This window comes from Pelodiscus sinensis, chromosome 4 (genome assembly GCF_049634645.1).
Source record: "Pelodiscus sinensis isolate JC-2024 chromosome 4, ASM4963464v1, whole genome shotgun sequence".
Classification (NCBI taxonomy): Eukaryota; Metazoa; Chordata; order Testudines; family Trionychidae; genus Pelodiscus; species Pelodiscus sinensis.
This window is the reverse complement of record NC_134714.1, coordinates 18,447,153-18,473,298: the sequence shown is the minus strand read 5'-3', so window position 1 is coordinate 18,473,298 and position 26,146 is coordinate 18,447,153. Positions and strand designations below refer to the sequence as shown.

General features: G+C 42.5%; 1 protein-coding gene across 1 annotated transcript; it reads right to left on the bottom strand.

Moving 5' to 3' along the window:
* On the bottom strand, positions 1-26,146 carry TMEM179 (transmembrane protein 179). Its single transcript, XM_075926461.1, has 4 exons — positions 25,425-26,146; positions 19,760-19,897; positions 17,932-18,010; positions 1-9,406 (listed from the first exon to the last, which is right to left on the bottom strand). The coding sequence occupies exons 1-4, from the start codon at positions 25,724-25,726 to the stop codon at positions 9,227-9,229; spliced, it is 699 nt and encodes a 232-aa protein (XP_075782576.1). The 5' UTR covers positions 25,727-26,146; the 3' UTR covers positions 1-9,226.

The following is a 26,146-nucleotide window of genomic DNA, read 5'->3' as shown; positions in this document are numbered from 1 at the left end:
TAGTTCGAACTAAGCGCTCCGCTAGTTCGATTTAAATTCGAACTAGCGGAGCGCTAGTGTAGCGCCTATGAATGTTAGTTCGAACTAACGTCCGTTAGTTCGAACTAACATTGTAGTGTAGACATACCCAAATAGAGACATAAGGAATAAGGAGTAAGTGGTTCTACAGTGTTAGTAAAACTCTTGGGGCACTCTGAATTTTCCAGGATTTTTTTTAGGAAGAATGAGCCAGGCAAAGAGATGGCAATTGCATTTTTTGTAAAGAAATCTGTAGAAAACTTTTAGCCCCATGCTGTAACTCACACTATCAATTTCTAAAGCACAGTTTGGATAGGGAAACAGAATATAAATTTGGTTCACTGATTAGAGTTACATTAATTAGATGACATTAGAGCCAAATGTTTGCAGCCTAAAACACATAAGGTATCCACAGGAACAGCAGCCAAACCCTTTTTGTTTTCCTATCCTATTTAAAATGGGTTTCCTTTACAATACCATCATTCTGCGATGGTTGTGAGCACCAGTGCAGTCTTTTCTTCCCTAGAGATGCTATTCAGCAATTGTTCAAGGTCATTTACAAAAGCGTTTTGTTAAATTATAATCTTGATGACCATGGTATAACAAGAAGAGTATACTCCACTCTGGGGGCTTGATCATGCACCAGGGAAGTCAATGTTTAACAGTGAGGGTTAAAACCACTGGAACACTTTCCCAAGGGAAGTGGCTAATTCATCATCACTTTAGATCAAGACCAGATATCATTCTAAAAGACATGCTCTATTTCATGCACAAATTATTGGACTTGATAAGGTTCATGCACATCGTAAGGAAGAATAATTCAATCCCCTGCAGGAATTACAGGGTGAAATTCTATGGACTTTGTGATAAAGGCGGTCACACTAGATGATTCGTAAGGGTACTTTCTGTGTCTATACCAGGGGTGTGGTTCCACTGCTCATTGAGCTAGTGAGCATATTAATAACAGTGTAACCATGATAGCGCAAGTAGCAACAGTGACAGCGTATGCCACATGGCTTATCCGTGCCAGTACATGACACTGGTTTCAGGTGGCTGGGTACTCAGCCCATCTTAGCTGTGCCTCCACTCCTGCTACCCGTGCTACTGCAGCCTACACTGCTATTGTATGCTCATGCTAGATTGCTGATGTGTATGTAATGCTCTGGACCTTTGTGCATGGGCCTCTACAGCTTGAGCTAAAAGTCAGCCTGCTCTCAGCTAAGGCAGTAGAGCACTCTCATTCTCTCTCTCTCTCTCTGTAAGTGGTCTCAGTGCCACTACATGGAACAGTGAACCACACCCACTAGGTGTTTGGGTCACATGTACACAAGCAGAGGAATCTTACCACTAGCTGATAGTGTAGACATAACCAAAATACATGAGTCAAATATTCCACTCCCTTGCTTGGAAGTATGCCAGCAGAGAACTTGTCTCTATGAACGTGCTTTTTACAATTAGAGTCAATGGGAGTAAGGTTTGGGGCTTGTGTGAAACAAGACCTGCAGGGAGTTTTAAAAGAGGCTAAGTGAATCAGGAGTCTACACCTCATTTTTCAAAACTGACTTTAGCTTAGGAGCCAAAGGTACATTGGAAGTCAATGAGATTTAAGTGCTTAAGTTCCCTTTGAAAATGGGGCTTAGATGCCGAAGTCAGCTAGATATTTTTGAAAATTGGAGGCACAATGCTTTGAACAGTTACTGTAGCTATTAGAGGTAGACATGTTTAAAAGTGGGGTATTTACATTCACATTAATGCAATATTTTTGTAGTATCACTTCAAACAATCTTTTGTTCAGACATAAGACACTCAAGAGCTTCATTTAACAGAATCCCACAAGAAAGCACTATTGTACAAATACATTGCCCAATATTAGAACAAAGAGGCATTATTAATCAACCAGCTTCGTGGATACATTGCATTTCATATGTTGTGCAATAAGTTAGGTGGCTATACATTGAAGTTTACTCTTTTTGGACACCACGATTAGAGTTTTTGAGAGACTGAAATGGTTGCCTGATCATTTTGTGCCTGGAGTAAATGAGAGAGCTATCCTTCTCCATAAAGCATAAGGATTAAAAATAATTTATCATGGTATGGTCACACATATTGCTGTGTAGCTATATGTGTGGCTGTCCATGAAGGTTGAAATATAATGCAGGAAAAGTTTACTCTTTCTAAAGGCGGAGAAGAATGGGAAAGCAGTGTATTTTGGCCTTGGGGAAATCAGGGATAGACTCACTTTAAAACAAGATTTCCCAAACTGTTAGTTACATAAGCCTTTTCTCATTGTGTGCAAAATAGAAACTAGACGTACATTAACTAGTATTCGTCCTAGGACAAACTTTAAAAAGGGCACTGCAGTCTCCAGGGTCTTTGCCTGCAGAACAAACATCCTAATTAGACTAAAAAGAACATTTCCATCAGGGATCGGCCAGTCTTACATGCAGATTTCATATCTGCATCTCAATATTATCTTTCCTCAAGGTTTAAGGGTGTTCATTCTTATTAGGAAGTAGAAACAAAAGTTGAATCAAACTCCAAGCTGAATCTTCATCAGAGAATGTAATTCTGACCTTTTTGTATGGTCAGTCAAATTGGCTTGTTATACATAATAGAGGATCCATTCAAGCAACTGTGAGTGATTTACATAGAATGATTGGGATGCAAACATCGGAGGAGAGGAATTATGAACAATGTGTTTGTTTACAGCGTAACACCACAGCCACCAAAATGCTTGTAATTTGTATTAAATAGTCTGCAGATCATTCTGGTTTGGCGGGTTCTCATTTTAAATTATACTTAACAAAACAGTTGCGTGGATTGATGTATTTAAAGACAATGCAAAAAAATCAATTTTTCACACAATGTCAGTGTGTCATTGATTTCTAGCATCTCAAAAATCAGCAGAGGCTAACTGCAGCAGCACCAGGAAACGGGCATAGTAAATCTGTATAAAGAAGCAAGAAGTTCTATGACTATAAATTCAACAGAGGCTGAGTAACTGAGGGTATGTCTACACTACCACCCTAGTTCGAACTAGGGTGGTTAATGTAGGCAACCGAAGTTGCAAATGAAGCCCGGGATTTGAATTTCCCAGGCTTCATTTGCATCTTGCCGGGCGCCGCCATTTTTAAAGCCCCGCTAGTTCAGACTCCGTGCCCGCGGCTACACGCAGCACGGAGTAGGTAGTTCGGATTAGACTTCCTATTCTGAACTACCGGTACACCTCGTTCTATAAGAAAAACAAATATTCAGAAAGGTTCTGATGGCCCAGATACCATATAACTGGACACTAGAGACTGACCAGCTTTGTCATCCATTTCAGTGACTTAGTACAGGTTGAACCTCTCTAGTCCAGCAACATCTGTGGTCCAGGATAATTTTAGTTAGCTGGATGTCGACTTATCATGGGTGTGGCCAAATGTCCCACAGCCCCATAAAGTTTGTTTACAGCCACCAGTCCTGACTCTCAATGTTCTGTGCTTTTATGTAGCTGTAATTTACCCCTAAATGTCTTCTAGGAGACCAGTAAGTAGTGGAAGTATTGGTAATGCTGCTAGACAATATTGACCTCCCAAGGTTCAGCAAATTCTCTGGTTCGGCACTGATCAGGTCCCAAAGGTACTAAACTGGAGAGGTTCAACATGTACCAAAGCCTCCTGTCAATTTAACCTCATATTTGCATATTTAGCTCTGAAGGGGGAAATCAGTAATCAAATGCTTTTAAATACAAGTTGTCAGATTCTCAGCAGGTGTAAATCAGTATAGCTCTGTTGATTTCAATGGAGCAATCTAATTTACACCAGCTGTAGATCTGGCTTCTGATTCTCTCATCTAAATTCAATAATCCCTGGGGTTAAAAATAAGTTCTCCTCTCTATAGTCCCATTGTGTAATCATAGTTTACATACATTTTTCTTCTTCAGTGATAGATCATTGGTTAAAAAATGAGCTAACTGCTTTGGGCCTTACGTCGTATGCTAGGCTATTGCAGAAGAAGAATCAGTTCTGAAATGAAGGGTTAAAGTTTTTAAGAAAATATACTATAAGATATTTGTAGCTATTTTGAAGAAGAATTACTAAGTATGTCCCAATTAACAATATTTCCAACAAAGGGTTACTTTGCAATGAGTCAAGGCACATTTGTTACATTAGGAACTTTGTTCTAAGGGAATGTCATCCTCCAGTCATGCAAGATTTCAATGTATTTCAATCTACAGAATGCAACACTTCTCCTACCTTCTCCTCTAACTATGCTATCTTGCTGAAGATTATACAAAGTGTAAACAGTAATCCCTAATGCTCTGTAAATGAGGATAAACCATGAGGGATAGTGTGACTACTAGTGCCTAACAGTGATGTTGTTTGACAAAGCATAGAGGTATCTATATCTTAAGTGGCATCGTGCAGATAAATAAGAAAGAAAAAAGGTGGTGTAGAAATTTAAACTATTCTGACACGCACTCTGCCTACAGGATATTTTACATCAATATCATGGTTTAACTATGGGGATTATCCTAACAACCCCTTTAGCGTGGCTTTATAGATAAACACACGGGTTCTCTCCCACATACACTTACCAACCCCACCTCTCTGATACTGAGCATCTTCATCAGTAAATGCATGCTCATCTGAGCTTTCATTTGTTGTAGTATCTATTTCTCTCAGCAGCATCATAAACCAATACACACCCCTAAATTCCCAAAGCAAAGCTGCAAAATTTTAAACTATGAGATGCCCAAGGGAGACTATTCAGGGATGAGACACTATATAATGCTTTGAATACTTAAGGAACAGGACTTTATAAGCTTTTATGACCTTTTAAAAAACACTTTGCTCCAAACTATTGTGTTACTTGAGTTCTCTTTGAAAAAAAAAAGTTTTGGTTTAAAAAAAAAACAAAACCACGTGTTTACAGTTTATCAATGACATCAGTTAAATTACCTAGCACAATGTCCTCTGACAGCAATGGACATTGCAAAACCATTTGGACCAAGGAGCTAACAGAAAAAGGATACCGGTAGAAGCCAGAGCATCTGGAATGGATCTGGTATGGCAGGTTACTTGTGTGTCAATATCTTCTTGGTATTGTAGAAATACAACTGAACAGTGTCTATTTACATTTTAATAAATAAGGCTCCCTGTAAACTCTACCTGTGTTACTATCAGCCATTTTCTGTAGGCCGAAAAGGTGGTCTGGTCTTTTGAATCTGATTTAAGCATCAGAATATCTATTTGAAAAATAAATGCAAACTACATTCTGAAATAGGGTATTGTGATGAATAGGAGTGCTGGTCAGGGTTAAACTTAGGTAGCTAGTAAGGGCATTGGTAGGGGGCCAGAAGAACCAATGGGATACAGTGCTGAAATGTGAATTGCATATAGATACTTTGCCTGCTCTCTTTGTGTAAAAATTCCAAACTAAGGGCTTGAGGGAGCAGATGCAGTAATCAAAATTACCATGCCTATAAAAATATTGGACATGGGAGTGAACTGGACCTTGAAGTATGCTGATCCATGAGTAGAGGGAAAATGTATATTTAGTCATGATCAGGTTATTTTTCTCTATTTTATGTTTGGTAAAACTTCTCTACGTAAAATCCACATGCTCTGCCTCCACCCACCATTTACTATTTAAGCTGTGCCCAGAGATATAATTTTTTCTCTATGTTATAATCTGCTCTTTTCTTAGTTGCTCTGTAACATCTAGCAGCCAAGTATGCTTTAGCAAGTATATCTTTTTGGTTTTGTTAATAAACTCACCTTTTTTAAGGCAATGATTTGATTTGTGTGTCCTGGAAGGAAACAGGTCTGTGTCTGTGTATGAGTGCCTAAGGCTGAGACGTCAGCTACCAGAGACTACAGTTTGTTTTCTCTTTTTTCCAAGCTCTCTTGTGGTAAAAGAGCTTGGGGATACCCCTCTGGAAGAAGTCCAAGTGCTTCCTTCCTGGGTTCAAGAAGAAAGGGGTCTCTTTTGTTTCACTTGGTGATGGCAGCTACCTCCCAAGGCCAGGGCATCTATGGCCTTGGGGAGCTTTTAAGCAAAAACTTATAAAGGCAAGGTATTTTTAAGGTCTTTTAAGCCCCTGACAGGTATCTACATATTTGTTATGGGCAGTCGCAGTAGCCATCTAGGGGAAGGGAATAGCAAAATTAAATACATAAATACATAAAATAAACTGAAGCACTTCCTCCTTACAATCCTTCCAAAAAGTACTGAGTTCGTTTACATTCACTGTACAACCTCCTTAAACAACTAGGCTATGTCTAGACTGGCATGATTTTCCGCAAATGCTTTTAATGGAAAAACTTGCCAGTCTGGACGCAGCCCTAGGGTTCTCAGGCATGGGTTTGGATAATATAAATTAAAGAAGAATTTGAAAGGACAAAGAATGGTGATGCATAAATAATGGAGCATTACTATCAAAGCCTAACTCAACAGTGCCCTGATAATTTACAGCTGGAAAGAGTTTAAATTGGATACTGCAAAATGTAAAAGAGTAAGTTTGCATGCTCTTCCAAGGCTACATTTTCTGCCCTAACTCTCACTTTGGCACAACTAGTTTGGCATGGGTATTTCATCTTTAGAATATGAGCTGACAGAGAACTCTCTCAGGCTGAAAACTAGAGCAAAATTGTTCTCAAGCAAAAAGGCAAGCTCAGCTAGATTAAAACTAAACTACTTCTGATAATCTAGCTCAGAAGTTTGCCTTCTATAAACTAGCTTCATAGCTGCTTATCTCTGTCCTCGTCCTTCCAACTACTAGGGAGCTTTCCTTGAAAAGTGCCTTGCTTTTAAACCCCTCCTTAATGAACCATCTTAACTAGCTACATCAATTTATTCCACCTGGTCCAGAGTGGAAACCAGAGTAATTTAGATGTGAATTAACTCTGCCCGCTGGCTTTAGAGTGGTCTTCTGCATTTTTTCACATTTAACAAGCTAGCTTAAATGTTTCTGACCCAAAATTTCTCTTTTATTGTACTCAGTGAACTGTTGGCAACAGGCAACTGAGGATAAATTAAGATCCTGGAGAAATTAAGTATCAAAAATAAGTTTTGAAAGCAGGAAGCTTCAGTTGAATAGAGACATTTGCTCATCTGTTTGTATAATATTAATTTGGGCTGGGGTTGTCAAAAGGAATTTAGGGAGTTAGATGCCCGAATCCTACTGGGTTTGCAACTCCCTTAGTCTCTTTTGAAAATCCCAGATTTAGTCTACTGAGATGAAGAATAAATGGGACAGCGATAGAGCATTAATTCCTAGAATAAAAATGCTCTACAAAACCAGACTAAAAATTGTGGGCCAAGTGTTCCCTTCTTTTTGGGAAACAGTGGATTGGTGCAAGGCAGTCAGCACCTGTGGGAATATGCATTCACAACTGGAGAATGCTACGGCAGTGCAGCTCTTGCAGGAACTGTGTTCCTTTGTGGCTAGGAACCCAGAACGTGGTCACAGGGCCTCTGGGCAGATGGATCTTGCTTCTGGAAACCTTGTGAAAACAGATCTGATCTTTGGTAATTATTGGAGCTCTGAAAGATGTGGGTTCTTTGACTGAACACTTCATGGAGCCTCACATCCCCTACATAGGTTTTTCTCTCATATGGGAACAATTCGATCATTAGTCTATACACAGACTCTTAGATTCTCAAATACAACAAAATCTTTGCAAGAGAACTGTTGTAAGTCTGGGTGATTTTTGTGACTGTGATTCAGCAGTTTACAGAAATCAGTGAGATTAGTCACATACTTAAAATTAAGCACTTTGCTACACTGGGGCCTCAGATTCCTATTGTACCTGATGACTAGAAATGTACACTAACAATTATGGTTTGAAGTGTTGTTGTAGCCATATTGGTCTCAGGATATTTGAGAGCTAACTCTTTTATCGAATCAGTTTCTGTTGGTTCTTTCAAGCTTACACAGAGCACATCTTCAGCTTTCTTCAGACCTGAGGAAGAGTTCTTTGTAAGCGCAAAAGATTGTCTCTTCTCCAACAGAAGTTGGCCCAATAAAAGATATGACCTCATCTACCTTGTTTCTCTCTATACTAACAAGGCATTCATCCTCAAGCATTAATAATTCCACTGCCATCTGAGTTATCTATATTCCTAATTGTTTTATCTATTTTAGGGTTTTTACAAGCTCACCCATTATCCTAGCATCTGAGCACTTTCCAGGTAAAATCAAGAGCAATCGCAAATCCCTCATGGACTTCATAAAGTTAACAGCTCTGCTCCCTTTACAGGGTAGCAATACTGACCCCTAGAGCAATTATTAAAGGCTTCTGGCCAATGGAAGGGGAGGAGAGAATAACCCAGTTCATAAAAGAATCAACTATATGATTACTGAGCTGTTTTTGCATTTACTATACTAATAGAGACATTCATACAGCTAATAAGCAGCTATTCATAATAATTTCACATATCCTGTTTGAGATAAATAGCACAAGTAAACTCTAATGCTTGAAGTTGAATAGTATATAGTCCTAGAGATCAAATTGCATATATGAATGAGCAAGCATTAATATAATATATTAAGATTAATCTCTTACTATGCAAGCTACAGTTACTGCTAGTTAAATAACATTTTACTACACGGTAATAAATGCTGGCCATGCTGAAGTCTAAGATAAAACAAAAACAAAAATAGGCTCTATGATCCCTCCAAAAATATACAGCATATTTTATAAGATACTGTAATAACTTATCATTGTATGAATGTCACTCTAATGTTAAGTATATAGTCAGGTACATTGCTCTACATGTTCTAAAGTGATCAAATCAAAGAGGAGCTGGGGTTATAACACTGTTCTCAATATTTTGTACATATACAGAAAACGTTGGGGTAGAAAAGGTCCTATCACTATGTGGACTAAAGCAGTGCTAGCTAGAACGATGTTAAAATCACCCATATTAAACTTGTGGTCTTAAGCAAGGTTTTGCTAGCACCGTTCTTATGCATGATAGAATCCCAATAGTAACAGCCATCTTTATTCACAGCCTTAGTTCTGCTCCCAATATGTACAGGAAAGTAAATATCCTAACAGAAATATGTCTTCTGACAATTTTTCATTGAAGGATTGTGTAATTCTAAACTAAATTTCTGTTTGGGAAAGCAATGATTTCACACACTCACCAATTCTCTTGATTTCAGCTAGTGGCAATGAACTACAAAATTAACAACCTGTGCTGTTGAGTGGCTTACACATTAGATCATGCCACTTTTCTCATCCTGCAAAAAGGTTCGTGAAGAGGAGCGTCCTAGCAGCAGCTCCTTCTCGTGGATCAGGCTGTCTAGCAGGTCTTCCTGCCTGTAGTTGTGATAAACCTTCAAGAAGGCCAAAATGGTAATTCCCAGCCAAGTCAGCCAGGCAGCCCAGAGACCAAACTAGGCAAGAAAAGAGATGGTAGAGAGGTTAATGCTGTGTTGAGATAAAACCAACCCTTATAAGGCCAGAGCCTCATCTGGATGGACTTCAATGGAACTTTGCCAGTTCACACCATATGATCTAACCCATTGTTTCTCGGTCTTTTCAGTTTAGTGATCCCATTTTCATTTATTATAAAATTAAAAGTGAAAAAATATTCACGGTAACAACGATGAGCATATGTAATAGGATTACTACCATAGCTTGTGAAATACTCTCAGTCCACTAAGCCTTCAGGCATTTTTGCTGTGTTTGGCGGCTAGTATCCCTCTGTGTCTAATAAAGTCTGTATGGAGCTAAGAGAAAGTCTGTAGAGACTACAGTGTTATACAGGTTGGACCTCCCTGGTCTGGCAACCTTGGGACCTGACTGGTCCCAGATAAGGGATTTTTCCAGATCAGGGGAGGTCATTTCAGCCCCCGCCCCTGCCGGCTTCCTGGCTCTCCCTGCAGCTCAGCTGAGCCATCTGCTAGCTTATGGCCCCTCCCCATCCCAGCTGAGCCATGTGCCGGCTCCCTCACAGACCAGATGAGCCACATGGCCTGGGCCACCTTGAAGCCCAACTGAGATGCATGGCTCTGACCCCCGTCAAAGTCCAACTGAGCTGTGCCAGCTCCAGCCTCCCTCGAAGCTCAACTGAGCCGTGGCCACGCGCTGGCTCTGGGCTCCCTCCTCACAGCCCAACTGAGATGCGTACAGGCTCCTGGGTCCCCACCTACCTGCAGTGCACTGGGACTCTCTGATCCTGCAACACCCATGGTTATGCCAGACCACGGATGTTGCCAGACCAGAAAATCCCGGATTTTAGAGGTGCACCCTGTATCATATACACAACATTAGTAGTATATACCACATTTATATATAAAAATAAACACATGTTTTTGTATGAATTGCATTAAAGTTAAGCTTCTTTCAAAATGTTCTTTACTTATGTTAAATCAAAATGAAATATGAAGTGTTAGATACAGAGACATTTTAGAGAGACAGGGCAAGGCAAACAACTTTCTTGATACTTTACTTGCTGACTTTTGGAATGCTATGGTTAAAACAAAGAAACTGTTGCAAATGTCTGTCCTGTTTTTGTAGAGGGGCTGTGTAAAACTTTTCAGAATTTAAGGTGTATTTCACATTAAAACTTACAAATATGTCTAGATATAATCTATTATTGGCATGTTGGTGTCTTCAAAAATGTGTCAGAAAAGACAAATAAGAAATGAATTAAATACAGGGATAAATTAATACAGGGAAAATTGTGAAACTTCTCTGAGTCAGGTATAAATACAAGCATGGTAAGCACAAGATCTTTAAGAGTCTCACCAACTGCACTTCTATCTTCCAGATTCATTAGCAATGTATTAATCTTTTCTTTCTGTATTATGCTGTATTAATCCCTAATAATCCAAATAAAAATAATAATAATCTCATCTTATTAAAGACATTACACTCTTAAATCCTTTTTGAAAATCTTTCGCATGTTCTTATCCTTATTTGCATCTCAGTCCACCAATATAAAATGTCTTTAAAAATAGCAGTAAGTTATATAAAAAGAATATGGATTAAGAAAATATTAAAATCACACTCATTTGGTCTAATTAGTAATGACTCACATCTGCATACGTTTCATTAATGCAAGATCAAAATTGCAGCTCTCTCTTAAATGGCCTTGGTATAGGCTGAAATTTGCATGAAATGGCTTTTCTATGTCTTTTGGGAGTTACTCAACATGAAAGACTCCAGATAAATCTAGCATATTTCCGTTAATGAGAGATTATCAAAGGAAAGTTCTGCGAAACCAGATGAATGGTATTGTTATCCAACTGGTTAGTTTCTTCATGCAAAGTTTACCCGGGGCCCAGCTCTGTAATTCTTATTCAGGAATCATTCCCAATGTATTCACTGAAAGTGGTGCTTGGGTACGACAGCTGTGTTGGGCCACCAGTGTATTATACCAGGCCATGTTTTCCCGGACAATTAAAACCATTATCACTGCGGACAAAGAAAATCCCACCTGCCAGCTCTGTTTAATGCATCTTATGATACTAACAGACAGCACTGAAGGATTTTGTTCCCCACTTGGATCTTTTTTCACATATTCTGCTTCAGGGTTCCCTTACACTCTAGCAGGTCTGTGTCCTGTGGGCTGGAACTGTCTTTCCTTTCATTGGCATAAAAGAATCTGGCAAATGCACCTTCACTCTTCACTAATGTATGAGCAGTAATTAAGCAGCACAGGCTGAACATGATAGGTCAGTAGTGGTATTGGGACCAGACTGTTTGTAATATGCATAGGAGAACAAGCCCCAAAGTAAACTTTCCTCCCACAGAAACTCTGTATACGTTGGCAAACACTGTATGAAGCAGAATTTTTTGTTGCATCGTTCTCTATTATAGCCAAATGCACATAATCTGTCCATAATGCCCCCAGTGTCTGCAGGTGGGTATATAATTCTAGCTTAGTGATATCCTACCATGTATTTTTTCACAACCCTCCCACTGCCAGAGAGGGGAACACTACACACCATAAAAGCTGGACATGACTGTGGTAAAGACACTAATATATAGCAAAGGAAACACGATGAAATTACACCTACATAGGGGAAACAGTGATGAAGCACAATCTGTATTTATAGGATCAGACTTTGTACTATGTTAACATAGTAACCATTTGAGAGCAATAAACAACTTGGGTGGTTTTTAATCCCTGACTGAGAAATTAACACACACACACACTGTTCTCATAACTGTGCTCATCCCACTGACTTTCCTGGAAGCAGGATTTATGACATTTTGCCTGAGTGGCCAGTCATATACTATGGCAGTGAACACAGAACAAATAAATAAATGTGACATAATAGCAGCTAGCCTGCACTTGTTTTTCCTGCACTGGAACCACGGCAAAATAAAATACTGGCCAAAAATGAATGATAAAGTTGGCAAAGAGAGAAACTCTTTTATGAGCTTTTAAGAGGCTACTACAATTAAATGAAAATTATAAACATGTATCAGAGGGGTAGCCGTGTTAGTCTGAATCTGCAAAAGCGACGAGGAGTCCTGTGGCACCTTATAGACTAACTGAAGTGTAGGAGCATAAGCTTTCGTGGGCAAAGACCCACTTCGTCAGATGCACATGCATCTGACGAAGTGGGTCTTTGCCCACGAAAGCTTATGCTCCTACACTTCAGTTAGTCTATAAGGTGCCACAGGACTCCTCGTCGCTTTTATAAACATGTAGGGTTTGATTCCCCATTGCTTTACTTCTCTTTTAGGCCCACATAACTTGATTGATTTCAACACAATTATTCTGCATAAAAATTGAAAGGAGAATGATCAAGGGCATGAAACTAGTCATTAAATGAGACTGAAAAGATTGGGATTGTTCTCTTACAAAAGACCCAGAGAGGATATGTAAATTAATAAATTGTCTATAGAAGGCAGATCTGGCACAATAACAAGAGGATAGTCAGTGAAATTAAAAGGTGGAAAATTCAAAACTAAGAACAGAAAACAGTTTCTCACAAAACACATGATGTGGACAAATGGGATGAAATTTAATAAGGACAAATCCAATGTATGTCACTTAAGGAGAAGCAGATGAACACACGCAAAATGGGAAATGATTACCTAGAAAGGAATACAGCGGAAAAAGATCTGGGGGCCATTGTGAAAAACTAGCTAAATATGAGTCAACAGTGTAACACTGTTGCAAAACAAAAAAGCAAACACTCTGGGATGTGCTAGCAGGAATGTTGTAAACAAGACACAAGTGATTCTAATCTACTCCATGCTGATTAAGCCTCAACTGCACAGTAGTCTACAGTTCTAAGCACCAAATTTCAGGAAAGATGTGGACAAATTGGAGAAAGTCCAGAGAAAAGCAACAAAAATCATTGAAGGTCTAAAAAACAATCTGTGAAGGAAGATTGAAAGAATTGGGTTTGTTTAGTTTGGAGAAGATAACACAAGTGGACATGATAACCATTTTCAAGTGCTTGTTACAAGGAGGGAGAAAAAAATTGTTCTTCTTAACCTGTGATTCAACAAGTCTAGGTTAAACTGGAACCACTGTCACAGAAAGTCATTGAGGCCAAAACCTTGACAAGATTCAGAAAGGGAATGGGCATTTATATGGAAGCCAAGAATACTGTATCCAGAGTTACCATAGTTCATGTCAATGGGCATTTTGAAAGGGATATTAAACCTTGTGTTTCAGGGCTTCAATCAATCTAACTATTTACACACCAGGAGGAGATTTTGTGGGAGGTCACTTTACCGTATATCAGCTACTGTGGAGTTCTTACATCTTTCTCTAAAGCATCTGATATCGGTCACTGTCAGAGGCTGGATCCTGAATAAGATGGACCTTGAGTTGGGTTCAGTCTAGCATTGCCTATGCTTGAGTAATGCAATGGTGAATCAGGCCAATAGCCGGGCAGAATGTCTTTCAAGTTTCTTAACCACTTTTCTTAAATAGGTTATAGCCTGTGACAAAGTCAGACCTGGTAGCTATAAGAGAGTGGTGGAAGGCAGGCATGTCAGCCCCAGAATGGTGAATGATCCTTTCTCTGTGAATTGAAAAGAGGTTATCTCAGGTTAATGAGACACCCCTGAGCCTGGCGGGGACCTCTAAAAACCCCTCTTCTAGTGAGAAAGAGGCAGAAGGGATGAAAACCAAGCTATAGCAAGGTTAGGAGCAGAATGGAGAAAAGGCTTCTCCTAAGTCATAGGCTGCTCTCCTTCCTATAGGGAAAACAACCAAATTAACTTCTGTTTGGGGAAGGTGTGGCAACCACAAGTAAACCACAATGTAAAAAGGGAACAGCCCCAGGAAAGGGGTAAGGAAATGTATTTCTTTTGTGATTGTTTTTTGCTTAAGAGCCCTTCCCTAATGACCACCTTGTAAATACTGGAAAAATAAACCAAAACGAAGAATTAATAACCTCTGGAGCAGGACTGATTTACTCCAGGCCCTCATCACCAGATGGAGAAATTCTGAAGCTGACAAAGCAAGGAAGGTGCCTGGCCACACATGGTGTCAGAGTGAGATTTGACATAGAAGACTACCCAGAGGCTGAGACAATAATTCCTAAGAATGGGTGCCCTCATCAGATGGCAGTGGTATTAGCCACTGTGGTAAAACCAATGGCTACCAGAGTCCAAATGGCCACTCAGCAGAAATCTATACGAATACAACAAGAAACAAATCAAATACTGATGATCCAGGAGGCACAGGACTAAGCAACCCTACAAGAGGTAGTAAGACAACTGAAAGCCTTGGACACTCTGGCTATGTTGACACTGGTGGGTTCTTGCGCAAGAACAGCCTTTCTTGCGCAAGAACCCACAGAGTGTCCACATGGCCGGCCCACTCTTGCTTTACAGTACAGCGTCGGAAGACAGTGCTTCTTGAGCAAGAACTACGCTCTTTTCTAACAAGTGGACGCACGGCAGGGGTTTCTTGCGCAAGAGAGCATCCACACTGCCATGGACACTCTTGTGCAAAAGCACATGGCAGTGTGGACATACTCTTGTGCAAGAGTTCTTGCGCAAGATGTTCATGCGCAAGAACCTGCCAGTGTAGACATAGCCTCTGGGAGGTGGCTAGGATGGAACACAATCCCTAAAGGCCAGCAGTTGTCTGCAGAAGATGATGACACAGGTGATGATGAAGCATATTTGAAAGAACCCAAAGTGAGGCCTACTCCAGGGATCAGTGAGCCAGTATCCTTGTTCCTTTCTTGTGTGGGGAAGCCCATAAGGCCTACTATGACACAGCAGAGGAAGCTGCTGAAGAATCTTCCCAGTTGAAAAGTGAAATACTCGCATGATTCTGAGTGACTACAACTATTAAGCGCCCACAGATTCCATAAGTGGAGGTATCAATATAGCAAAGCAGTAAGATCAAAATGTTCAACCTGATCCATCTAATATAGACGTGGCTGTGTCACAAAACCCACAGTACAGAAGAGTACTCTTGGTTTTGCAGATTCATGAGATGACTATAAGAGTGGGCTGGCCAAAATGATCCTTCCTTTTATGATAATTTGGTCACATTCCTAGGCTGTGTCCAGACTCAGGGTTTTTTTTGGGAAAAGTAGCCTTTTCCCGAAAAAACTTCCCCTGCGTCCAGACTCAAGCCGCGTTCTTTCGAAATTAATTCGAAAGAACGCGGCTTTTCTTTCGATGGCGGTAAACCTCAATTTACGAGGAAGAACGCCTTCTTTCGAAAGTTCCTCTTTCGAAAGAAGGCGTTCTTCAATGTAAATAGGGCGTCTTCGAAAGAGAGCATCCAGACTCGCTGGGTGCTCTCTTTCGAAAAAGCGGATTGCTCTTTCGAAAGATCCGCCTGCAGTCTAGACGCGATCTTTCGAAAGAGGCTCTTTCGAAAGATGCTTTCGAAAGAGCCTCTTTCGAAAGAAGCCTGCAGTCTAGACATAGCCCTAGAGAGGTATTTAATGGCTAAAGAGCTTTCTTGGACTACTGATTAGGATATGCGCAGGACAAAGAGGCCAATCTCAGTCTCAAAGGCCCAGTCCTCTGAAAGTTTGGGTACAATTATGTTGGAAAAGAGGGACACCAGGAACCGTAGGAACAAAAGCAGCCAGATGTTGGGCTGCTGCTCTCAGGAGCCAATGACCAGCTGGGCAGCTTCTCCTGCATTGCTGTACTGCCCCCAGTCCTGCCCACTGGGGCAGGTACCAGGCTCATCTGCAGTTGTCCCTAATCATGCAGTACTGTATGCAAGCAGCTCACATGCTCCTGGACAGGGTCCATTCCACTCAGCAGTCTGCATCTCTGATCCAGGAGCATGCAAACCATTTGCATACACTAACAAAAGGAAGTACGTCTTCACACAATGCAGTCAACCTGTGGAAGTTGTTAGGAAGGCCCAAAGTATAACTAAAAAGAATTTCTAAAAAGAATTAAGTACGTTCATGGAAGATAGGTCCACTAGCAGTCATTAATCAAGATGGTCAAGGATTTAATTTCATGCTCTGGGTGTTCCAGAAGCTGGGAATGGACGACTGAGGATGGATAACTTGAAATTGCCCTATTCAGTTAATTCCTTCTGAAGCGTCTGGAACTGCTTTTCAAAGACAGGACACTGGACTAGACGGACCATTGGTTTAACACAATATAGGCCAGGCCTGGGCAAAATATGGCCCGTGAGCAACATCCAGCCCACCAAGCCACCGGATTTGGCTTGCGGAGGCAGCAGGGAGCCACAGTGCAGAAACACAGCTGTAGGGCTCCATTTCTGTTTTAAAACTGGAGAGGGGGGGGAGTTTTAGGAACCTCCCCACCCCCAGCACATTCCCTTGGCCGGTTTCTGGCAGAAACCAGACAATGGGAGCTGCTTGTTAGAATAACAGACAGCTAAGAAGAATCAAACCCCCTCTCCTCGGCTCAATTATTCATGAAGTACATGGCCAGGCAGGCAGGCTGGCTGGGAAACATTTTAAGCTCTGCAGGCAGGCAGGCTAGTTTGGCAGCTGGTAAGTAAATCTCTTGGCCACAGCTTGCTTTTGGAACCCCAGCCCTTTCCTGCCCCAACTCTCTTTTGTCCCCCCGCCCCAACCACCACTCAACATACCCAAACCCTGTGTCCCCTCTTACACCCATACTCCCTCCCAGATCTGGCACCCCAATCTCCTGCCCCAGATCACGATCCCTTCCTACCATAGGTCACATCCCAAACCCCTGAACTCCAGTCCTCTGCCCTAGGTCACAACCGCCTGCTTCATCCCAACTCCGTCCCAGACACCAGTCTCCGTCCCGCACCCCAGTCCCTTACCCCAAGCTCCCTTCTGCACCCAACCTCCGTTCATGGAAGAGTGTGGCCCTTGACCACTTTCAAAAATCTTGGAGTGGCCCCTCATCAAAAATGATTGCCAACCCCTGCTATAGCCATTCATATGTTCTTGTCCTATGCTATTAAGGGTTTGACTCTGCAAGGTGCTAAGTACCCTGGTCCAATCCAGCACAAACACTTGAGCACATGCTTAACTTTAAGCACAAGAGAAATCTCAATCAGGTCAATGGGACTGTTCACATGCTTTAAATTAAGCATTGCTTAAGGCTGAAATGTTTAAGGGGTGGGGGGAAGGAAGGTAAGATGCCAACACAAGCCAAATGCCAACACAAGTCAGGGGAAGTTAGGTTCCTAGTTCCCATAGGCTCCTTGAAAACCTCCCAGACTAAATATTTTGTTGGATTTAGATCTGACTGCTCAGCACTTCGCAAGATTGACCCTTGCTAACACAGTTACATTTCAGGAATGAGCAATAAAAGCAGTCCGTGCAGCAGCTGAAACCATCTATTTTTAATTTTTACACAAGAAACCTGCCCATCACTATGGGCACAACCCAGCACCTACTGAAGTCATTGGAAACATTCCCAATGATTCCAGTGGATACTGGCTGAGCAACAATGTCCATGTCCAAATGGCAAATTAACTGAAACATTCTTGTATCTTGTTCTGACCTACCTGTGCAATAGCAAACTGATCATAGAAGGCAGAAGTTTCTAAGTTCAGTTCAAGATCTATATCCTGTAGTTCTTCACAGCTACATGAGAAGGCATTGCAGGGAAAGAGAGAAAAGAAAATTACTTTAGAGATTCCAAATAACCAGACCAAGCGTATAGATGAAAAAGCCGCTTAAGAACTGCCATGGCTAGAATGGTTTTCTAGGTAATAGCGCAAGCTCATAGCTATAAACAACATACATATAACTGTGTTGCCATTAAAAAGATTATTCCTCTACCCTTGAAATAAGTATAGGCTTCTTTTGTTATGTCCACTCCCAGAACAAACTGTTAAATAGTCCTAATCAGTTTCCATTATCCTAAATGGAAATATCAGAATAAAGTCAGCAAGCTTCAAATAGTAAGCAGCTGAATATTCTATCAAATAAGCTTTCAATTATTGCCAGAACTGGGCTGCTTGCCAATTTCTTCTAACATTAAGGTAAGAGATTTCATTTCTTTAAATCTATATTTAATTATGTAAATGAACAACATTGATTTTCTGAAATGTGTAGCATAACCTTCATTATGCAAATAATATGCTTTAAAACCCTCTATTTCCACCGCCCACCCCACGACCTCCTGCACAAGCACAGACATTTGTATTTGCCCCAGCTGTTTGTTTCACACTTAAACACAACAAAGTGTACGAGCCTCCATTACCTTTTGACATCATCAAGGAAGGCTTCAGGAGAAGGGATTGTGTGGGTGTTTTTGTTTCAGAAGCTCCAGCAAGGAGAAGATACAGTGATGATAAAAGAGAGGCTGACTACCGATTTTATAAATAACTCGGACTTTTATTGGTGCTGTGAAAAAAATCCCAGGATTTTGAGGATGTCTTTCTATATCTTGGCTGATTTCTGAAGGCTCTTCTCTGTCCTTTTCAGTGGTGTCGACCATCTTGGATTCTTATCCGAATATTCGATTACGCTTTTTTGTGGTAATTGAGATAGAATTTTTAACCGAATATTCGAATAATTCGATTAATCGTTGCAGCCCTAAACAGAACATTTACTATGGCATTTTACAACATATGACCACATGAAACATAAATGAATGCTCTAGTAGTAGCGTTATTCAATATCATATGACATAAAATGTCACTTTTTCTTATCTCTTTACTGATATTAGTTTGATTTGAAAAATTCATTTGCCTCCTACACTGAAGCCAAATATTATTTTGTTAACTATATATTCTATAACTCTGAAGATAATATTGGACCTCAGAACACTGCACTTATACAATGCTTTTTACCTGAGAATCTCTGGGTGTAAATGCCACTATAAGGCCAAAATTTTATACTAATTTTGTAGATGGTAGACTGAGGCACAGAGAGGCTAAACAACTTGATTAGGGTTATATACTGAGTCAGTGGCAGAAGTAGGATTCAGAATCCAGGAGCCCTGATTCCCAGTCCCCTGCTCTGATCAAAAGACCACATTCCCTCCCTCACTAGAAAGTTATCACATCCCCGCAACAGTCTATAAAAGTTGCATGTGTGTGGGTTTTTTTTTTAAATCTTTCTTGTGCTATTCCATACAACTCTGTCTCTAATAGGCAGTGAAACATCAATGTAATAACTATAGCGTCCTTTTCTCTCATGCGGACAATCAGCAAAAGGTTTATTCATTATTTTGATCACAAACTAATAACCATACCTTTATAAAAAGACTTTTAGGTATAAAATACCTTTCCTTATCTGCTTTCTGTGCATTTAATAGCTATATTTGGTAATATCTCCATTTATTTGTGCATATGTGAATCAGGAAATTTTTTCTTCAATACTAACCTATTTGGCATGCTTCCTTTTTCAGTAACAGCATCACACCACATGTTAAATCCTACAGTCACTATAGTGCTAGCAATAAAGATGACAAAAACCACAAAGACGCTGATCAGCAGATTCAGGAAGGCATAAAAGAAAGAGCTGCAATAAAAGGGAAGAAAAATGTAACACATAAACAGCTGAAACACAGCATCAGCAGTCTCTGTAAGTAGCATGCACTGGGCACATATGAAAGATACTAGTCTCCAATTGAAACACATCTGCTTTAATTAAGAACGCCTAATACTATTGACAGGCTAAGGATTATGATGTTGGTTCTTATTATGCCTATCACTTAAGCTCTTGCGGGGTTTTTTTAAATGTAGGAGGCCTATCCTGAATCATAAATACTAAGTTGTGTGATTGCTCACACACAGCACGTCTTTCATTAGCTCTAATGATGAAAATCACCATTGTTAAAATAAATGTCATTAACTTAAATTATATAGTAACTGGAGCTAAAATTATTTTATGACTATAGTGATAATTGGGACAAAAATTGCCTACAAAAAGAAAACTAAAAATAAAACAAAATACTACTGATAACCATAATTATTTTAATCAGCTAAACTTATAGGCTGTGTCTAGACTGGCAAGTTTTTCCGCAAAATCATCTGCTTTTGCGGAAAAACTTGCCAGCTGTGTACACTAGCCGCTTGAATTTCCGCAAAAGCACTGACGATCTCATGTAAGATTGTCAGTGCTTTTGTGGAAATACTATGCTGCTCCCGTTCGGGCAAAAGTCTTTTTCCGAAAAACTTTTGCGCAAAAGGGCCAGTGTAGACAGCAGAGATTTGCTTTCCTCAAAAAAGCCCCGATCGCGAAAATGGTAATCGGGGCTTTTTTGTGGAAAAGCGCATCTAGATTGGCCACGGACGCTTTTCCGCAAAAAGTGCTTTTGCGGAAAAGCGTCCTGCCAATCTAGACGCGCTTTTCCGAAAATGCTTTTAACGGAAAACTTTTCTGTTAAAAGCATTTCCGGAAAATCATGCCAGTGTAGATGTAGCCATACTGTTAGCAGCATGGGAAAGGGCTCATTGCATATATGTGCAATGTGCATACCAGGCCAGGTGAGGACCTGGTGTAAACTGGCATAGCTCTGTTGACTTCAATGTATCTATATCAGTTTATACCAGCTGATGATCTGGGTTAACATTGCAGGTTAGCACTTTCAGAATACAGATATGACACAATTTAGAATCCATGGCCAGTTCTAGGCACATGCTTTGGATAGGGGTCCTTCACTTTGGGGGACTGCAGTACATCAACATATTCTCCAAGCAAGCATCCAGTACCTGCCAAGCTGATGGGCGCTGGAACTTCCCCATCATACTTAAAAATGAACCAGGGGAAATCCTTTGATTTGTTTATCCCTCCCTTCTAGTTCATGAAATTTAGCTGATAAAAGCCTTCTAACTCTCCCCTGATCCAGTGATAAAATCTGCACCCACACCCAAGCACTGTGTGTGCAAACACCCTTGACTTGACCAAATGTCAGGTTTTCCCACTCTCGCTGTTTTACAGAGACCTGCGCGATGCTATGTGTGTCTTATTTCCCATCATATTTGCAGAAACGAGGACAGTCCTTGCCAGAACATACACTGATACTAAAACACTTGAGAAAAAATGATGACAGATTCTTCATCCTTATGAGCTATTTGCTGCTGTTGCAGGCGGTGAACCTTAACAATTGGTTAGGAAATACTGGGCCCTTTACAATACCATGGATAAAATCCTGCCACCAATGACATTTTTCACCCATGAGATCAAAGGCAATTCCTATTGCTTTCAGTACCAGGTGTCTGTGAGGATCAAGGACAATATAGAGCAGTGTTTCTTAAACTGTGTTCCATGGCACACCAGTGTGCCGTGAGGCAGTCAGAGGTGTGCCGCGGAGAACTACAGAATTCAAAATGGCCACTCTTAAAGGGGCAGGCAAACTTCCCTCCTTCCCCCCCAACAAAAAATCCTCAGTGTCCCTCATAAAAAAAATTATTGTTTGGTGTTCCTCAGCCTTAAAAAGTTTAAGAAACACTGATATAGAGCCACCATATTTTCTAGCTATTTTAGGTTTTTCAGGAGAAGGACTTCAGCATAGCAAGTCTTCCAGAAACACAAGATCTGTCTCCTGAAGCATTCACATTTATAGCCAGTTTCTACTCCTTTTTACACTGAGTTTGGCTGGAGGAGCCTCCAGCTGTCATTGGACATGTACATTGTCAAATGTTTTAACTCGTGATAATGAGAAAATAAAATATAAATTACATTTAGCATTCACAAACTGCTTTTTGTCTTTAAAGAGCAAGTCAATTAATCCCCATGAAATTCCTGTTAAGCAGATAAACAAATTTATACCTATCTTTCAGAGAAGGAAACTGGGGGGGAGACGAAGCAGAATAAGGGAAAGAATTTAAGTGACTTGACCAAGCCACAAAAGCCAATGACACAGCTAGGGTTAGAATGAAGAGGTCCCTGGTTCTCTGGCCTGCTCTCAGATCACTAAATCACGTCTTCTACTGAACGACCTTCCATCATTGTTTATGATTCCCAAAGAGAACAAATTCTTCTACATCGATGAAGGGCCTTTTTCAGGGTCAGTGGCTCAGTCATGTTTGAAATGTTCATGGACGTTTGCTCAGTGTTAGCACAGCATAACTCACTTTGGATGCTACATTTGCTTTTCGCAATGACAAATGTGGGTGTGGCACGGAGCTTCCCTTTTTCTGTTTTATTAGACTACATTTTGACATTATGTGGTTCTATTACTTGTGTATTTTATTATAACATGTCTGATCTTGGCTTTCAACACATAGCAGCCTTCCAAATCCTTTCTTACCCAGATTAACATTTCATTAACTATGAATAGTGTTACTCAAAGGATAATGCTCAGCTGAAATGGAAGAATCTCAACAGCTACTCATAAAAAAAAAATCCCAACAAAGAAACTGCACAACAAAATAAATACCCAAGTTTGGAAATAGATCAAAAATCATAAAAGTCTTGTACAAAATACACCATTAAAAATCGTATTAGTTCTGTTTCTTCAAAATAAGCTGTTTTTAAACGATAAACAATAAAATGCATCTGGAAGTGATCATGTATAGTTAATTGAGGTTTATGATATTTGTTTAAAAACACACTTTTTTTCCCCAAAGTGCATTAAAAACCTCTTACATTAGGATTGTATTATAGGATAAGCTTCAGTTCTAAGAAAGCGAGCTATTGTTTGATTGTAGATCTGTTATGGCACTTTTTAATATTGGATAGTCTAAGGCAGTGGTGGGCAGCCCATGAGCCCCCTCAGCCAATACATAGCAGGACAGTCCCTGCCCCAGTGATCTTGTCTACTTAGATTGTAAGGAAAAGGATAGAAGGGAAGATAGAAGCAAAAATTTATTTATCCAAAGTCACACAACAGGTCACCAGCAAGTGGGGAGCAGCACCCCACTCTCCTGACTCCCAGTCCAGTGCCCTAGCCACAGGAGCTCACAGCCTTCGCCTTACTCTGTACATCTTAATTTACTCCATAACTAACTATTGTTTCCACTACCCTTTTATTATTTCTAGACTGCCCCTAGTGCACAAAAAAATATGCAAATGAGATGAAGCATGGAATATAGCTGTGCCTCATTTGCATAGTTAATGAGGCTCCGTTTTTGCACAAGAGGCTTTTGCGCAAAAACCCCCTCTTGTGCAAGAGCCGTTCTTCCTCTTTGTTTCAGGAAGAACAGCTCTTGTGCAAGGGAGGGGTTTGTGCAAAAAGGAGCTGTGTAGACAGCTCCTTTTTGCACAAAAGCCTCTTGCGCAAAAATGGCGCCTCATTAATTATGCAAATGAGGTGTGGCAATATTCCACGCTTTGCCTCATTTGCATTTTTTTGTGCAAGAGGGGGCAGTCTAGACATAGCCTTTATGTATTTCTTATTCCCCATTATCAAGTGCCAACTTAACCAATTTTCCTGGTACTGAAGTTATACCTACCAGAGGTGAAAGTAAATGCCAGGACTTACTGCTACGCCCTGCACTAAGTCCGGTTTCCTTGGCAAGTAGGGGAGCTCTGGGCCCTGGAAAGGGTGGAGCCTCAGATGCAAGAGGTGGGTCTGATGTAGAGATGTAACAGTATAACTGTTTAAACAGTTAACGGATAAGCATGTATGCACTGGGCTTAAAAGCCGACTCCCATCGTACACCGGTTCCCCGGGAGCCAGCTGCTGCCTCTGATACAGAGGCAGGAGCTTGGGGTGGCAGTCGGCTCCCCAGGAGCGAAGTCGGAGGTGGGAGCCAGTTCATGGCAGGAGCTGGCTTAAAAGCTAGTTTCCGGCACACACTGGCTCCTGGGGAGCTGGCTGCTACTGTGCACTGAGGGCTCTGAAGAATAAATCTTATACAGCAGAACCCGCAGTGCAGTCGGCTGGCTCCCTGGGAGTGGGGCTAGCAGCCAGGAGCTGGCTCCCAGCGTGCACTGCCTGCAGCATGTATTTTCAGAAGACATTTCCAGCAGTTACACACTTATCTAATTAACTACTTTTTAACATCTCTAGTCTGTGGTAGGGATGTAAAATCCCATTTAATTGGTTAATTGGTTAAACATGATGTTTAACGGGTTAACCAATTAAAAGGAGGGGGCTGCGCCAGCCCCTGTCTGTGACACATTGGGGCCCACCCCAGGCAAGGGCTGTTCCAAGTGTCCGGAGCAGCCCCTGCCTGCGCATACCCAGGCTCACCCCAAGCAGCAGACAGCCAGAGCAGCCCCTCTCTGTGGTGGGCCCCACGGATCTGGAGCAGCCATCAAGGGATGGGCAAGGGCAAATGCGGGGACAGGTTCTAGGGAACACAGCTCTGGGAGGACAGTCTCTAGTGGAGAAGACAGGCTTTGGGGCAGAGATTCTGGCAGGCAGGCAGAATTTGGGGATAGGCAGATTCTGGGGTCCAGGCTCTTGTAGGAGGCAGGCAGATTCTGAGGGAAGGCAATCTTTGGGGAGGCTCTGTCAGGGAGGCAGGATTTAGGGCCAGGCTCTGACAAAGAGGCAGATTCTAGGGGGCCAGTTCTGGCAGGGGGCCAGGCAAGCTCTGGGGGGAAAACTGGCAGGTTTGAGGGCCAGGCTCTGGTGGGTAGGCAGATTCTGCAGGGCAGATTCTACAGAGCAGGCTCTGGCAGGGAGGCAAGATTTGGGGGGCAGGCTTTGGCAGGGACGCAAGATTTGGGGGGCAGGCTCTGGCAGGGGGCCAGGCAAGATTTGGGGGGCAGACTCTGGCAGGGAGACAAGATTTGGGGGGCAAGCTCTGGCAGGGAGACAAGATTTGGGGGGACAGGCTCTGGTAGGGAGGCAAGATTTGGGGGGGCAGGCTCTGGCTTGGGGGGGCAGGCTCTGGCAGGAGGCCAGGCAAGATTTGGGGGGCAGGGTCTGGCAGGGAGACAAGATTTGGGGGGGCAGGCTCTGGCAGGAGGCCAGGCAAGATTTGGGGGGGCAGGCTCTGGCTTGGGGGGGCAGGCTTTGGCAGGGAGGCAAGATTTGGGGGGGCAGGCTCTGGCAGGAGGCCAGACAGGCTCGGGGGGAGGAGGGGAGGAGCAAGGCTCTGGTAGGTTTTGTGGGGCAGGCTCTGGGGGTTCCCCCCTCCCCGCTACTTACTCCTCGTGGCCCTTGCAGAGGAAGAAGAGCGTCCGCCAGGCCTGCGCGGCGGCCAGCAGCAGGGAGAGCAGCCCGGCGAAGACGCTGAAGCGGCAGGCGGCCGGCGGCCCCCACTCCTGCACGGTGAAGCGCTGCCGCTCCGCCGTCAGGTTGGCGCTGAGCCACATGCCCTCGGTGAAGAGCAGGCAGCGGCCGTGGCAGTCGTTGCTGTTCTCGGACAGCGGCACCACCACCACGAAGCTGCACAGGAAGGCCAGGAAGTAGCCGACGCACTGGGCGAAGAGCAGGTTGCTCAGCGCCATGGCGGCGGCCGGGCACGGGGGCGGGAGCCTGCCGCAGCCGGCCGGGGGGCGGGGAGCAGCGGGAGGATGCGCGCTGGGCTCCCCTCCTCCGGGCTGAGCGCGGGAGGCCGCAGCCGGCGCCAGCCCAGCCTCTCGGATAGGGCGCACGGCGGCGATGGCGCAGCCGCCCCCACCCGCCAGACTCCAGGCCTGGGACGTGAGCGGGGCAGCCCTGGGCAACGGGGCTGCAACCAGCCGCCCCTCCCCGTGTCTGCACGCCGCCCTGCAGGCCCCTGTGGCTGACAGGAGCCTCGGGCCCCGCTGGACCCTGCCCCCAGCGCCTGCCGCCTAGCAAAGCTTGGCCCAGCCGCGCCCGCCCCCAGCCCTGCTCTGCACTTGGAGAGCGGGGCCCGCCGCTGCCTGCGCGCCCGCGCAAAGTCT

What these genes read in the sequence shown, in the direction of transcription:
- TMEM179 (XM_075926461.1), bottom strand. Translation starts at nt 25,726, where the DNA reads ATGGCGCTGAGCAACCTGCTCTTCGCCCAGTGCGTCGGCTACTTCCTG. An exon ending in CTCTGCAAGGGCCACGAGGA is followed by an intron (nt 19,898 to 25,424) that starts GTAAGTAGCGGG and finishes CTTTTATTGCAG; the next exon opens with CTCTTTCTTTTATGCCTTCC. An exon ending in ATCAGTTTGCTATTGCACAG is followed by an intron (nt 9,407 to 17,931) that starts GTAGGTCAGAAC and finishes TTTCTTGCCTAG; the next exon opens with TTTGGTCTCTGGGCTGCCTG.